At 39.9% G+C, this 16,955-nt stretch overlaps 1 protein-coding gene across 1 annotated transcript in view; it reads right to left on the bottom strand.

Moving 5' to 3' along the window:
- Window positions 1–16,955, bottom strand: part of SMG1 (SMG1 nonsense mediated mRNA decay associated PI3K related kinase) — a 100,515-nt gene that overhangs the window by 31,943 nt on the left and 51,617 nt on the right. Inside the window, 12 exon segments of the mRNA XM_040458941.1 lie at window positions 1,348–1,486; window positions 1,619–1,763; window positions 4,045–4,329; window positions 4,645–4,893; window positions 8,258–8,378; window positions 9,216–9,375; window positions 9,749–9,896; window positions 10,585–10,694; window positions 13,870–14,071; window positions 14,217–14,359; window positions 15,894–16,048; window positions 16,791–16,952. Coding sequence (XP_040314875.1) covers window positions 1,348–1,486; window positions 1,619–1,763; window positions 4,045–4,329; window positions 4,645–4,893; window positions 8,258–8,378; window positions 9,216–9,375; window positions 9,749–9,896; window positions 10,585–10,694; window positions 13,870–14,071; window positions 14,217–14,359; window positions 15,894–16,048; window positions 16,791–16,952 — 2,019 coding nt within the window.

Here is a 16,955-nt window from a genome sequence, read left to right as displayed (position 1 = left end):
TAAACCAGTATTAATACACTCCTCTGTATGATGTTTTACTAACGTAGCTAATGAAGACGACTCCGGTGTTTTGCACCTTAAACGCTTCCAAATTATAATGTGATGTTCTGCCGGCAGAACATTAAACATAATCTGTTCAGAAGGTTGAGGCTAAATGTTCACAGAATTCACTCTCAACAGACCCTGCTCTCTTCATAGTACTGGGCATGTACAGAACACCAGCTCTGGCAGACAGCGATACATGCTGAAGTCCAGAGCAAGACGAGGTTAGGTTAGTGAATAAAATCCCAACTTTTAAAGTCTGTATCTACTCAGTAGTTGTGACATTCTAGAATTGACAGAACTCTGAGCAGAGAGGGAATAAATCCTACAGCTCGTTTAGTTCACTAGATTTCAACTCTGGCTGTGAAGTACAATCACCTAGTAAGCTTAAATACGTGCGCACATGTCCCACTCAGCTATCTGGGGTGGTATGCAGGCACTCGTGTAGTTTAAAAAGGTCCCAATCGGGGCGCCTGGGTGGCGCAATCGGTTAAGCGTCCGACTTCAGCCAGGTCACGATCTCGCGGTCCGTGAGTTCGAGCCCCGCGTCGGGCTCTGGGCTGATGGCTCAGAGCCTGGAGCCTGTTTCCGATTCTGTGTCTCCCTCTCTCTCTGCCCCTCCCCCGTTCATGCTCTGTCTCTCTCTGTCCCAAAAATAAATAAACGTTGAAAAAAAAATTTTTTTTTTAAATAAATAAAAAAATAAAAAAAAATAAAAAGGTCCCAAGCTAGTGTTAAGAACCTAATTTCTGGGGCGCCTGGGTGGCTCAGTCGGTTGAGCATCCGACTTCGGCTCAGGTCACGATCTCGCGGTCCGTGGGTTCGAGCCCCGCGTCGGGCTCTGGGCTGATGGCTCAGAGCCTGGAGCCTGCTTCCGATTCTGAGTCTCCCTCTCTCTCTGCCCCCCTCCCCCCGTTCATGCTCTGTCTCTCTCTGTCTCAAAAATAAATAAATGTTAAAAAAATAAAAAAAATAAAAAAAAATTTTTTAAAAATAAAAAAAAAAAAAGAACCTAATTTCTGATCAAAACACCTAAAAGAGAAATTTCATTCCCATAAAACAAACTTCACCTATTTTAATAACAGGACCTTAAAGAAATGATTTCTCAAGAAATTACATTTTTCTTAGAAAAGTATCATAACTCACTTTCATTTTAAAACTCAAAGTTCTGATTTGTAACAAAAACTGCCTAAACCCTATTCAATATTTAATCAAGTATATATATGATCAACCTCCTCGAAATCAATGAATTAAAACAGTGATCCTGACACCATTTCTCCCAACACTACATCATATTTTCCTTGCCTGAATCCCCGCTGGCCGACAGACAGCCTGTCCGAGAATACCATAAATCCTCTCTTTTTCTTCCTCAGTTATGGTGTCTGGAAGCAGATTCTGAACTTCAGATTTTTCTCTAGGCAGCAGACGAACACCTTCTCCCTGACTATAAAAATAAACAAGTCACTAGTTGCAGCTATCAAAACATGCCATGTCAAGTTACCAAAACCTGTCAGCAGACATTTTCTGTCTCTATTTTGCAATGCATTAGCTAAGTTACACATTTTGACATACGTACCTGGCATTGTCAACTACCTTTCTGCCCCACCTATAAGCCCAACTAGCCAACGCTGCCCAGGATTTGGCTACTTCAGGTGCCTGTACTGAAGATAGGTGATACAACTGTCCCAAAATGTAGTCAGGCTCTCCAACTCCAATATGCACTGCCATGATGGACAAAAAAATAAAAATAAAAATAATGAAAGAACTCAGCAACTCTACATTCATAAATTTCTAACGGCACTCCCATTAACATTTTGGGGTTTTATTATCTGTAAGCTATCAGTAAGTTCCAGAATATTACAGTGCAAAATTTGACAAAGGAACACATTTCATACTATGCTTTTTGAAAAGGCTAATAAATTGAAATCAACCACTCAGCTTCCCAAGTCGGCTTAAATTATCACCCTGTAAACCACATAAATATCTTTCATGACACTTTACATAAAAACAGTTCAGGTGTAAATTATGCAAAGAGCCTAAATGTCCATCAACTGACGAATGGATAAAAAAATTGTGGTTTAGGGGCGCCTGGGTGGCGCAGTCGGTTAAGCGCCCGACTTCAGCCAGGTCACGATCTCGCAGTCCGTGAGTTCGAGCCCCGCGTCGGGCTCTGGGCTGATGGCTCGGAGCCTGGAGCCTGTTTCCGATTCTGTGTCTCCCTCTCTCTCTGCCCCTCCCCCATTCATGCTATGTCTCTCTCTGTCCCAAAAATAAATAAACGTTGAAAAAAAAATTTTTTTTTTTAAAAATTGTGGTTTATATACACAATGGAGTACTACGTGGCAATGAGAAAGAGTGAAATATGGCCCTTTGTAGCAACATGGATGGAACTAGAGACTGTTATGCTAAGTGAAATAACCCATACAGAGAAAGACAGATACCATATGGTTTCACTCTTATGTGGATCCTGAGAAACTTAACAGAAACCCATGGGGGAGGGGAAGGGAAAAAAAAAAAGAGGTTAGAGTGGAAGAGCCAAAGCATAAGAGACTGGTAAAAACTGAGAACAAACTGAGGGTTGATGGGGGGTGGGAGGGAGGGGAGGGTGGGTGATGGGTATTGAGGAAGGCACCTTTTGGGATGAGCACTGGGTGCTGTATGGAAACCAATTTGACAATAAACTTCATATATTGGGAAAAAAAACAGTTCAGGTGTCAGATGTGTTGTGCAATGTCTTGAATTATGGATATGACTGGTTACTTATGATTAGATTAAGCTGAAGCATTCTGGGAAAAGTAATACATAGGTGATAAGTATACAATCTCATTCAATCAGAAATTCATGAGGTAAATGTCTTTATCCACAGTTCAGAAGTAAAGAAATCACCTGCTAGAATGTCATATGCCAATGTAAGATTTTTTTTTTTTTTCCAACGTTTATTTATTTTTGGGACAGAGAGAGACAGAGCATGAACGGGGGAGGGGCAGAGAGAGAGGGAGACACAGAATCGGAAACAGGCTCCAGCTCCGAGCCATCAGCCCAGAGCCTGACGCGGGGCTCGAACTCACGGACCGCGAGATCGTGACCTGGCTGAAGTCGGACGCTTAACCGACTGCGCCACCCAGGCGCCCCAACCAATGTAAGATTTATAATAGTCACTAGACATATCCCTTATATCAAGACTATATAATATACAGATGAGAATGATTTCATAAGACCAATGTAAGAAATCAAAGTCCTACGCTTCATAACAACGATAATGAAAGTATATTCTCATGCTTTGGCAAAGAGGTTAATTATCTCCCACTCTGTAAAACATGGACAACGGTACCTACCATAACAGGCTCTCCAACACTGAATTAACTACCCTATTTGTCAAGTACCCTATTATTAGCACTAGTGTCAAAATGTGAAACTTTCATCTTTCAGTAGTTTCTGGGCTCTATCACCCAAGGAGACCACAGGGTACTATTATCTGTCTTTGTTGCTCCTTCTAGTGTGTGGTGACATTTAGCTTTCTGGGGCAGGGCCGTCTTGCCAGCAAAAACATCTAAGTGCATAAAAGCACCGTGGTTAGGGAAGGCCTGGTGGGCAGAGTTTTAAGTGACTTGCACGGTAGCATTAGATACTACAGAAATGTGTTTTACTTACTTCCAGGCAGTAAAATACACTAAATTTCCATAGAAACAATTTCTGTGGCAAATTACAGCCAGTATAACATTGTAAACTTTAAAACAGGGAGAAATAACTTCTAAAATTAATATTTAAAAAAATTTTTTTTAACATTCATTCATTTTTTGAGGGACAGAGAGACAGCACAAGCAGGGGAGAATCCAAAGCAGGCTCCAGGCTCTGAGCTGTCAGCACAGAGCCCGGTGTGGGGCTTGAACTCATGAAACACGAGATCATGACCTGAGCCAAAGTCGGACGCTTAACTGACTGAGCCACCCAGGCACCCCTAAAATTAATATTTTAAAGCTAATAAAAATAAAGATATCCTACCTGTAGATTCGCTCTCTATCCGAGGATATTCTTCTTCCATCGTATTAACAGATGGCAGTTCTATTAAAGCTAGTATGTTTTTAGACAAAGTAGAAAGACCTGTGAAGTTTTGCTGTTGCTGAGCTCTATAAACCTGTTTCAGCTGCCCTGAAATTTCTTTCCATTCTGCCTGGATCCATTTAGCTAGTGTCAGAATGGACTTGGCAACCGCATATTCAGCTTTGGCAGACTTGCAGAAAGATATGGCACAAGAACTCAACATTTCCATTGCGTGTGTTGACTGGCCTACAGAAAACCAAAAATCAGACCTTAGCTTTATATGCAAACGATTAACAGTATTTCGGGATAAAGTGACAATGTAAATTCAGTGGTAATCAATGATCTCCAGAAACATTTCTTACTTGAATACACCAAAATTACCTCTTTTAAAAGCCCCAAATTATAGAGATAAGTCAATTACAGGTAATTTATTATTCAGGACACAAATGTTGTGCCACAGCTGAAAAAAACCCAACTTTTATTGCCTGACATCATACACATTAACATTCATACACATGATTTTTATTTTGTTATATACTAACCACAGTTCATTTTACTAACCTGCTGTATACAGCAATTTGGTTTTTTCAATGTCAAGTTCAGGCCCCCATTTTTCATCCACTTGACCTTGAGTTGATAGTTTTTTAAAATGCTGGACTAAATCCTGAGCAGTGGTAGTCTTTCCCAGCTGAACCTCACTACACTGTGCCAGCAGTCTTGTTGCAAGTGACACATTCCCTCGTTTTCTAGCAAATTTTGCTGCTGTTAGACCTAATTCCATCAGATGGCTTCTAATTGGAACTGTTTGTTCTGGAGAGAAGAAAACGTTTCATTAGTCCTTGATGGGTCTAGTCGCAGACTGCACGGAAACATGGCCAAAAATTCTTCCCCAACTATTTATTTTCCCTTCCCTACCACCTCCTTAAAACAAGATAACTCATTTTTCACCATCTTTAAATCCCTAGCAGCTAGCATGGTGCTTGGCATGCAACAGACAATAAATGTTTATTGGAATAAATGTATACAATGAAGCTGACAAAAGTAAAAATGATTTACTCTAAGAGATCGGCTTTTCAGTTTCTAGATCTTTTTAGTAAAGGGCTCAGGCCAAAGAGTGGGAAGTGAGGGTAAAGCTAGACCATCCTCCTTCATGTAGAAGTACCCTCTGCCCTTTTATCACGCCATTCTCTCCGAGTTTACTCCTACCTTTCTGATGAACCCTCAGTCTCCTTCCTCTCTACTACCCATCCATTAAAACTGATGTTCCTAGGGGTCGATCCTAGGCTTTCTATTCTTCTTACTCTGCATATTCTCCCTGGACAATATCATTTGCTTCTGTAGTTTCAATTACCATGCAAATGCTGATGACTGTGGAGTCTTCATCTTGAGCCCAGACCTGACATCTGAGTCCCACCTGCCTACCAGTTCACCTACAGTCAGGCATTTCAAGGGTACTTCAAATTGTGTCAAGTTAAATCCATTTTCTGCCACCCTCCAAACACTCTACTTCCTTCTCCTGTTTTTCCTTTCTTGAGGAACATAATCAACCTGGCTACCTGAGCAGATGCCTGGCAGCCGTCACAGGACTTCACTTTCAGCCCTCCTATCACATCTACTTTTTGTCTATCCCTATCACACTACCTTGGTTACCTTTAGCAGGGACTTTAGCCTAATGGGTCCCTCTGCCCCCAGTCTTCTCCTCTTCTAGTCCATTCTCCAACCTGCAACTGAAGTCATCTTATACAAAGATAAATCTGAACACTTAACTTCCCTCTGAAGGCTTCCCATTGCCCAGACAAAATCCCAACTCCTGAATTTATCTTGAAAGGCACTGATGCTTTACATTTCATTCCAATCTCAGTCTCCTTCAGCTTCCTCTCTTCCCATTCTCCCTTAGGCAAACTGAGTCACCTAAGAATCTTTCATTATTGCCACTGGCCTTCCCATGTTTTTTCCAGCCAAATGGCCCACCACCTTCCTTCTCATCTCTACCTCCCTCAGGTATCAGATTAAATGTTACTTCTTCCCCAAATCCTTTTCCGACTGATTCTTAGGATTAAATCGGTGCTCTTGTTTTATGTTCTTTCAGCACCATGTACGTGCACTTCCAGTCAGCACACCACTGCTGTTCCTTGTACGACGTCAGTTTTCCCTGCTAGACTCTAGAATCCCTTTGGTCCTAGGAATGCAGAAAACAGTCTTGTTCACCATTACATCCCAACTTCGAGCACAATACCTGGCACAAAGCACACTTGCCGAAGAAAAAAAGGCAAGGCGGAGTGGAGTTTTGTCTCAAATATAACCGCTGAGTTACTGACTTTTTATTCCCAATTTTAAAACTTGTTCAATATGGGAAGGATGAGAAAGAAGATGATATTTGTAGTCCTACTATATGCCATGCTCTGCACCAGGGCTTTTATATGCCTTATCTCATCTCCCATAATCCTTACAAGAATCTCCTCAGCAAGGCAATACCCAGAACTGAAAGGGAATGTGACTCAGAAGTTTAATGACTTGCCCTAAGGTCCTTCCATCTGCAAAAGTTGGGCTAACGATCCAACCCAAATATATACAGCACTGAGAGTCCAGGAGAGTCGCAGTTCCCAGTAATCACTCTGCAATGCGAGTCCACACCCCAGCATTACCTTACTTGAAATTATTATTTTTTTTAATGTTTATTTATATTGAGAGAGAGAGAGAAAGAAAGCGCACGTGGGCGTGCCAGTTGGGGAGGCAAAGAGAGAAGGGGAGAGAGAGAATCCCAAGCAAGCTTTGTGCTGTCAGTGTAGAGCCCTGACACGGGGCTTGATCTCACAAACCGTGAGATCATGGCCTGAGCCAAAATCAAGAGTTGGGAGCTTAACTGAATGAGCCACCCAGGTCCCCCTGAAATTTAATACTCAAATGTATTCAGTAATCTTAGCTACCGCAATTTTCAACTACAATTCTACAACTTTGCCAGAATTCTGGCAACTTTTCCATTTTCAAGCAATAAATTGCTAACACCCTTTTAACATAAGAGACGTTTCTTTCTTAAAAATGAGATCTACTAATATTTATACAAATACTAATTGTCAACTCATTTGGAGTGTTTAAAACTTAACATCCACAGTCCATTATATCTGACAAAGAATTCATATCCAGAACAAATAAACAAGTTTATGACTTGACTAAAAACGGACAAGATTTAAACACTTTAAAAAGTAAGATACACAGTGGTCACTATGCAAATGAAGAGGCTCAATCTCATTAATCATCAGGAAAATGCAAACAAAACCGCAATGAAATACTACTATACACTGGTGCCAGGTGACTAAAATTAAAGACCAACACCACCAAAGATAGAGACACAAGAAGAAATGTAAAATGTACAAACACGTTCTAAGAACTCGCCAACTTATTTTTTTTTTTCAACGTTTTTTATTTATTTTTGGGACAGAGAGAGACAGAGCATGAACGGGGGAGGGGCAGAGAGAGAGGGAGACACAGAATCGGAAACAGGCTCCAGGCTCTGGGCCATCAGCCCAGAGCCTGACGCGGGGCTCGAACTCACGGACCGCGAGATCGTGACCTGGCTGAAGTCGGACGCTTAACCGACTGCGCCACCCAGGCGCCCCAACTTATTTTTAACGTTGAACCATTACGACCCAACAATTTCACTAACAGGCATTTAGTCAAGAGAAACACAAATATATGTCCACCCAGAGACCTGTACACGAATTTCACTGCGGCTCTACACATAATAGCCCACATTTTAAAACAACTCCAGGATCTATCCAAAGAACCAGATAAATTATGGTGCATCCATCAAATGGACACTACTCAACAACACAAAGGATCACACTACTGATACACACAACACAGGTGAACCTTGAAAATAAAGTGCCGAAAAGAACCCAGACACAACAGAGTTGTATGATCCCATTTATACAAAACTTTAGTTAAGACAGGTCTAATCTACAGTGACAGGAAACAAATCAGCACTTGCCCAGGACAGGACACATGGGAGAGGCGACTGGGTAGAGGCATAAGAAAAACTTTTTGCGGTGATATAAATGTTCTAGATCTTGAACGAACTGGTGGTAAAGATCTGTCAAAACTCACGGATCTGTACATGCCAAACGTGTAAATTATATCTCAATCAAAGCTATTTAAAAAAATCCAAGCTAATTACCTTTTATCTTCTCCAACAACTGACTCTGGTACATGGTATATCTTAAGGCCTGCATCCACGGCCTCACATCATGCTGTTTACATGAACGCAGAGCTTCACTGAAGAGTGGAATAAGACAATCCTGCCAGAGAAAAACCAAAACTACTTAATGCAAACAGACTCCATGCATGTTTGTAGACCGAGTTAACCTGCATCCCCTTAAACCAGCTACTCAGCTCTACTTGTCTATTCAACTCCCCCCTTTCTTCATTTTATCTTCTAATCACAAGAGGAAAAGAGACGTTCTAAGATAAATCTTTGCTTTGCCTTAAAAAGAAAGAAAAAATCAAGTCCAATTTATCAATAAAGCACATTTTTATAAAAATAAACACAAGCATATTAAGTATAAAACAGAAGTTAGATTACAGAGAAACATAAAACTACCACTTTATTAGCAGATTCTCAAAGATTCTAATTCCCTTGGGAAGGGCCCATCTTTGGTTAAACTGTCCCCTATCTGGAAGGATGGGGTGTCTTTTTTTTTTTTAAAGTATGTTCTTCATCCAACATGGAGCTTGAACTCAAGACCCCGAGATCAAATGCTCTACCACCTAGCCAGCCAGGCACCTTGCGGGTATCTTCACTAATCAAATCTAAAATTTGTAACACCTGTCAAACGGAAATATATTTACATACACTCTCTTCTTCCAAAAACAAACAAACAAAGGAAAAAATTAAGCAATTAGCCATCCTTAAAACTCTCTATCTTTACTTCCTCCATCTGCCTCATACACTTCTCAAATGAAAATGTGCCTGAAAATGGCATTTTGGATTTCTGTATTTACTACCTTGTCCAACAAATGCTACAAATACTATTTTAAAAATTAAAAAAAAATTTTTTTTTCAAAGAAATCTTTTTCTACACAAATGCCTATTAATGTTCACAAAAATATCCTGATAAAAATACACACATACACACCTCTGTTGAAAGTCTGTTAGAAACTGTGTTCTCCAGAGCAGAAGAGCAATACAGCTGTAAGGTACTTAGAACTGGCAGAGACTGTGAAACCGTTAAAGTAGAAAGTCTCAGGGGTCCAATAGCTATGCGGGAGGTTTGCTTCAAGTACTTTACCACATTTCTGAAACAAAATATATACTGTTAATTAACAAATGAGATTTTCCAGCCGGTAATCACTGAAGAGATAAGGCAGTTTGATAAGATGCTACCACAGTGGCATCCAAAGAGGGGAAAGGAAGAAGAGCTGTCTGCCCTTTAGTAAAATGACACAAGCAAGTCAAGACATGCTTCTGTGGATTTCTACAGTTTATTTAGTTTCAACCTCTATATATGCTGGCAAGGGGCACTCACGTTTCACGCGACTTCTACAACGAAAACGAAGCTATCATGACTAACTAGCATTGTAGTGAACTGTTAAGTGATTCATCGCCAAGTACGTACATTCACCATATGGTACACACAGTGCACATTAACCTCCTTCGGATTAAACTTACTCAGTTATGGACTGCCACTTCTGGTCTTGTTCTATATGGTTTAGAGCAGTTGCCAAACAAACAGAACTTCGCAACAACTGAACCTCAATCGATTTCTGAAGTTCCTTTGGATCTGGGCTTAACATGTTAGGAAGCAGTTTTTTCATATCTACAGAGAAGTTAAATAAATTCTGTTAAGTTGTTTTTAACGTGTTAAGAATGATAAGACATTTTAACAGTATTAAAAAGTTATCACTGATGAATACATTCTTTCGTATTTAAGCTCAGCCAGCTGAACACTATGATGAAGCATTTCTGAGAGCTATATAAAAGTCACAGTCTGCATTCAAATTATATCTCACACCCACCCGAATCAGCTGATTTCCCAAGTTCGAAAATCAATAAACCAACATATGCTACATTTTAAAGGGGCAAATCTACACCTATTTTGCAAACCTTACTGAATTTGGCAAAGCGGTGCTAACACACAAAGTACTCACAATACTAATTTTAGTGTAGTATTTTACAGAATGTGCCAGTTGGGGTAAAGAAATTAACGAACCACATTAAGACGCTAAGAAAAATATTTAGCTTAAACACTGAACTTTTTCAAACATGGCCAGATAAATCTCCAAGTCTTATGACAGTCTTTTTAAGTTAGATTAACTTTAATTAAACTGTTTCCATTTGCCAAATCAAATGTAAGTAAAACAGCCCTACAAATGTTCCTTCGCATGGGACTCTGCCCCAAAATAAAATGTACAAAAACCTCCCGTTTTTCCAATAAAATACTAAGCCAAATATTTTGGGCAACTTGTCCATAAAATACCTAATTTTAAGATTATTATCTCAAATACCTATTTTCTCTTTTGATCCTCCAGCAAGTAGATTGACATTTTCTCCTGGTAACAATTCTAACTGCTCAGTACATTCAACAAATTCTCCAGATTCAAAACTGCTTAGTGATCTGTAATTAAAACATCAGTTAGCTTACATCACACCCTATCCAGCCTGTGCAATCATTCAAAAGAAAGGCAGAACAAATTCTGGAAAAAGCCCAGTTACACAGCATTCTTTTGGTGAAGTTCCTTCTACGTAGGCCATCATTTTATTTCTATTTTGAAGATGGGACTACCAACTTAATTAGCACTAAAATTGGAGTGGCAAACCAGAAAGCCACAACTATAGACATTCAGTTTAGCACGCTCACCTGTCCTCTTTTTGTAGTCTGTTATCCTCCGGGCCCATCCAACAAACTGACAGACCGCTGCAGGGCAATGGCAACATCTGATTCTCCCCAAGCTACTTCTCAGTTCCCTACGCGACCCCATTCCCTACCTAAAGCCTAAGCCCCTGGAGGGCTCCTGTCCTACTATCTCAGGGCTCCATCCTCGTCCTGCCTCCTTTCACTGCTGGCCATCCTCCCTCTCTCCCTTCTCCAACGTGTCTCACGGAACCTGTTTCTCTTCTTTCAGAGAATTCTTCCTTTCCATCTCCTCACCTTATCTGAAAATGGTGGCACCTCTGAAACCCCTTTAGTCCTGCAGCATCCATGTGAGGAGAGGCCCTCTCCTAGCTCCTTCCTGCTACTTTCAGATCACTCACTCTGTTCCCATTCCTACTACAGCTGATTTCCAACCAAGAAGATGACTTAGTTTCTCATCTCTTTCTATTCTATTAATCTCTCATCTTTTCCTGTCCCTCTCACTGTGTCACCTGCCTTACAACTCAGCTTGAAGCCAGCACTGGAAATATGACATCAATAACTGCACCTGCCTCTACTGTAGAAGCTCCAAGCCTGGATTAAGGTAAATGCCAGCTTCTCACGTAAGCTGTAACTGAAGAACTGTCAAGGTTTGGTGACAGCACCCTGATCATTCCGGCCACTACTGGATCTGAGTCCTCTCCAGGGGCAGGTTCCCGTGTCCCTCCCCACTATTCTCTACAATGCCCTCACACTGTCAGCTAATGATGGACTCCTTGAAGAAAAAAAAAAAAAAAAAAAAAACCATAAAACAAACAAAAAGCCCAACCATCTATCCTCTACCCTTTCATTTCCTCTCCCCTTACCTCTAATCCACCATCTATCCACTCCCAAAACAGTCTATATCCAACTTCCGCTGCTTTCCTTGAGGCACAAAAAAAGTAGGGCCCAGTTGATCCTTCAATGTTATTTATCCTGTTTCTTAAACCTCTGCTTTCCTGTCACTCTTTCCCGTAAACTTGAAAGAACACTAAAACTCTCCAATATTTCAGGTAACTACACAACATTCTCCTCCAGCCACAGCCTCCTCCTCTCCTTGACTTCAGGAAAAACTCACCACCCAAGTAACCTAACTAAAGCTTTTGATTTTCAACTTTCTCCACCACTCAATAGTACTACTCAACCCAGCTGCTTCTCGTGATCTCTCTCTACAAAGCTCTTCTTGCTGGTCATCTCTGGAGCTTCTGACGAGACTGACTATTCCAGTCTGCTTCTCCCACATCTTGGACTTTTCTCTCCTCAGTGTCTTTCTGTTCTTATCAGTGGCTTCCTCTCCCTTCCTGGAACAAAGATGCTAGTAAGGATTCTGACCTTGGCCTTCTTTCCTTTTCACTCACCCTTCTCCAGAGCTTAATCTGTGATTTCGTGGCTTACCAAGGCTCTGGAGTATAAAGTGTGAAGAGAAAAAAAATGCCTTTTACTGTCACCTATATGCTAATGAACCCCCGAATCACTCTCTAGCTTAGACTTTTCTCCTTTGTTCCAAATCCAATTCTTAATTGCTTACTACTCTCCTCCGCATGTTTCATATGCACCGTAAAAACACCTCCTGGTTCTGTGTGCTCCTGCTTCAACTAACAGTGTCTGTCCTCCCTCCACCTTTGTCCCACAGATAAATGGTCTACATGCTGCCACCCCCGTCGTCCACCTCCAGTCTCTTCCCAACAGCAGGGGGAATGACTAAGTCAAATCACGACATGCCTCTCCTGTTCAAATCTCACCTAAGATTTTCCATATTACTGGGAGTCAAAGTCCTTCTCCCAGTTCCCCATCTACCCTCTATCCTGATCTCCTATTATTGACTCTGCTTCAATAATAGTGGCCTCTGGGCCACTTTCTGGGCCATTTCCAGAACACTCAAAGCACATTATTCTTTCATCAGATCTGTTTCCTTAAGTCTTCGCCCAAATGTCATGCTGATGGCATTCCCAACCTTGTCTATCTGCCTGTGTGTCCCTCTAGAAGGGAACTCCTCAAGAGTCGGAATTCATGTTTCATGAGGTGCTACACCCCACTGCCTGGCACATAGTACATGCTCAATGGAAAAATTACCCATTAACCCATTTGCTCCCTAGAAGCTGAGCTCCACAATGGGAAGGACAGCTAACGACTCCTGTGTCCCAACCTCTTGGGGGTACACAAATTTTGATTTAAGAAATTCAGTACATATATTTTGGTTTTTGTTTTTTAATTTTAATATTTATTTAAATAATATCTACACCCAATATGGGACTCTAACTCATGACCCTGAGATCAAGAACTGCATGCTCTACCGACACAGCCAGCCAGGGGCTCCCAGTACCTACATTTTGAATTAAGGGATTAATAAATGCACAGAGAAATATGGAGATGAAAAGAAAGGGAGCTGATTTTATAAATGTTCATAAACTCTGTCCTCTCAAGAATATTTTTGAGAAGTTCATTTTTTTCTAATGTTTCCTTATTTTTGAGACAGAGCGTGAGCAGGGAAGGGGTAGACAGAGAGGGGGACACAGAATCCAAAGCAGGCTCCGGGCTCCAAGCTGTCAGAACAGAGCCTGACGTGGGGCTTGAGCCCACCAACCGTGAAAAGTCATCAAATGTGACCCTTCCTAAAGCAGTAACAAATTTGCTTCCACTCCTTTTGATTTTAAAACCATAAGCTCTGAGAATGAAGATCAAATGACCGTTTCAACAGTTAACAAGTCTGTTTTCCACCGTATGAGTATCTTCCTCACATCTAACGCTGGTTTCTCGTTGTAGTCATTTTTTGAACAGCAGTATTACTAGAACTTCAAACATGCTGCAGTAGTAGATGGTACCAATTTTAATATTTTTCTGCCAGAGAGGCAGACTTTAAGGTTGCTGAAAATTTATTTAGCTGAAAAACAGTCCTTACTTTATGTAGTTGAAATCAGCCTTTAGGTTGAGAGAAGTGCTGCTGGTACTCTTTTTCAGGTCGTGGATAGCATTCTGCCAGTCCTGCACGGCAGCCCAGTCCGCAATGGAAATGTAACACTCACATGCTTTATTTCCCAAATAATTTATAACCTCAGGGGAAGAGTCCGTTGATTTGGATAGCACAGTTTTCCTGGATTCACCTGAGTAAATGTATTTTATAAAACAGAGAGATCCAGGGAAGTTATAAATATTTTAACGAGCAGAGAAATCTAAACTATACAACAGGATCATTAATACAAACTATCTGAGCGTATACGACTTTTTATTTAAATCCGGGACGCTCACCATTCAGAGAATGTTTGGGGCTGGCACTGTTTCGCCCAGCGTTGGCCAACGTGAGAACGGATTTGTCGAAGCTGGAGACGCAGCAATCAACACCTGTCATGGCACACAGGTGCTCCTGGTACTCCACAGAGGCCTTCTCAAACCTTCAATGCAAATTCAAATAGTCCTTACTTTTAAATTAGCCACAGACTTCATTTCCAAAAAAACTAAAAAAAAAATTAATCACTCAAATAAACTGAGCAGAGATAACGAATTAATTATTTTGTGTGGGGTGGGGTGCACGAAATTAGATTTTTTTCCTCACAACAAATGAAAATAAATGTACACACTATTAAAGTTTTTTTAAAGGCAGTATAAAATAACAGAAAATATTAAGTATCTGATCTCATTATATGCCAAGGCTAAGTAGAAGAACAAGTTTTAAAAAAGAATTCATAAAGTAACAGATACTAATGGTGTAATTTAAAACTTCCAGGTATGAAAAAACACCATAAACATTAAAAACAAATTATAAATCAAGAAATTAGACCGCATCAACAATCCTGCTCTATCAGTATAGCAGGATTTCCTATACTTGACATACCAGTATAGGAAAATATGAGAGGCCATGAAGACAAAAACCTCTGTTTTTAAAAATCACATATGGTCAATAGAACTTAAGGGGAAAGTTATATTAATCATTACTAAAAACATGTAAATTAAAACAAATTATCTTCACTGATGACGGTGGCAGGGTGGTTGTTTCTCAGTGACCCTCACTATTCACAACAGCAAAGGGAAGGGGTTACTCTATCATTAAGGATATAAAATGGAATCTCTTTTCTGTACAATAACTTTGCAACAGTATGTATCATAAGCCTTAAGGTCTGTAGCCTTTCTTCTAGTAAATCAACTTGCAGGAATGAATTCAAAGAAAAGAAACAAAATTATAAGCTATAGCTTACTATGAAGAATTAAGTGCTATGGTACATTAAGATTAGTAAAAAACATCAGAAACAACCTTACTGTCCAAGAATAAGGAAAGTTAAATTATGGTGCACTCACAAAAAATACAACTGCGTCATTAAAAATAACATTGTAGAATATTTAACATGCCAAAATATTTTTTTAAAGGTTAGTGAATATACAAAATGATGTGAGTAGCAGAAACACAGCCATTTCTGAGAAACATGGGGAGAAGACTGTATATAAAAGAAAAAAGAACTATAGAGGCACGTACACCAAAACTAACAGTTATCACTCGCAGATGTAATTACGAGTTCTTCTATTTTTCCCACATTTTCCAGACTTGGGAAAACGGACATAAATATACACAGTCTGTTGCAATACATATTCATTTACCTAGAGAATGTGTGCACAGGGCTAATGAGCAAGCCCTCTAGCCATGAAGGACAGTTTGTACCAGACTCTGACAAGAAAGGTTATCAATCATGATGCAAGTAATTGGCAGATCTTATTTTAAGGAGGATTTCTTAATAATCTGTAAGTAAGAAAGGCATCTAAGTTTTGCTATTAAAGAACAGACTAAAGATGACCCCTAGTAAAGTGATTCACAGCGAGTTTCAATTGCTGAAATTGAACAAAGCTGTTTTAACATTTAACTACAATGTTATCCAGGAATACAGAGGGTTTAAATGTAAAGGTATCCCATTACCAATTTCCTACCTTCCAACTTACCTCCCTTCTGCCTGCTGGGCCACTGAATTAATCCAGAGAAGATTCTTGCCAGCAATGGAGGATGACCAGACAGCAATTCCCTGTATGGCTTCAGGACAATGCAGCTCACACAGAGCTTCTACCACCATCATGATGGTTACTTCCAATTCATTCCCCTGGAAGTTCATTCACAACAATTAACCACAGACCTCAATACCATTAAAATTCAAGCATCTACTAAATTTACAACCATTGATCACAACCGAAGCCCATTTAAAAGCACGTGTATTTAACAATTATTTTTACAACATTACATTATTAGCTTAGAATTCTTGAAATTTCACATATACTATGGCTACAAAATGTAACTGACACAAGCTTAACAGCAGATGGTGTCAGGCTTTACAAAGTAAAAAAAAGTTACCCAAATTTAAACTGTGCTATCTGTAGGAGTAACATATGCAGTAAATATAAAGCAAAAGTCAAATATAAATAACCATGAACTAAAGGATGATTAATTTTATGTCTGAATATTGCCTACTGCTATTATCGAATTAAGAAACATTTGTTATTTTTGGATTCCAATTGTTTATTGAACCCATTTATAAACGAGCACTCTTCCCATTCATTATAACATTATATACACTTCCGCATACGTTAAAAAACTACTACCTGCACTCTCCTGTACATTATAGTTACTAAAAATGATTACAAGAACTATTTCTTCTACAAGTTTCTTAGAACTACCTTTAAAGTTCCAAGCCCTTAAACATTTGACATGTTCTAAGCACAAAATATGAATAGTGACTTGGAACAGAAATTTTAACTTATTTCATTCATAAATTAAATCACAACCAAGGAATTAAACTCAACTTTTTCTAATCAACAGATTTAAAATTAACTCCAGATACACTTTACCTGAGATAGATTTGTCTTCATTTCTGTAAGCAAGTCAAAGCCATGCCTCACTGTCACAGCAGGCTGGCCTGCCAACAACCCAACCCTCATAATGGAGAGTCGGATCCGCGTCAGCCAGTCTTGACAAGTTTGGCGATTGGTATAGAAAAAAGTCCTAATGACCTT

This window comes from Herpailurus yagouaroundi, unplaced genomic scaffold (assembly GCF_014898765.1).
Source record: "Herpailurus yagouaroundi ecotype Mexico unplaced genomic scaffold, PumYag 222, whole genome shotgun sequence".
Lineage (NCBI taxonomy): Eukaryota > Metazoa > Chordata > Mammalia > Carnivora > Felidae > Herpailurus > Herpailurus yagouaroundi.
This window is presented reverse-complemented; position numbering and strand designations above follow the sequence as displayed.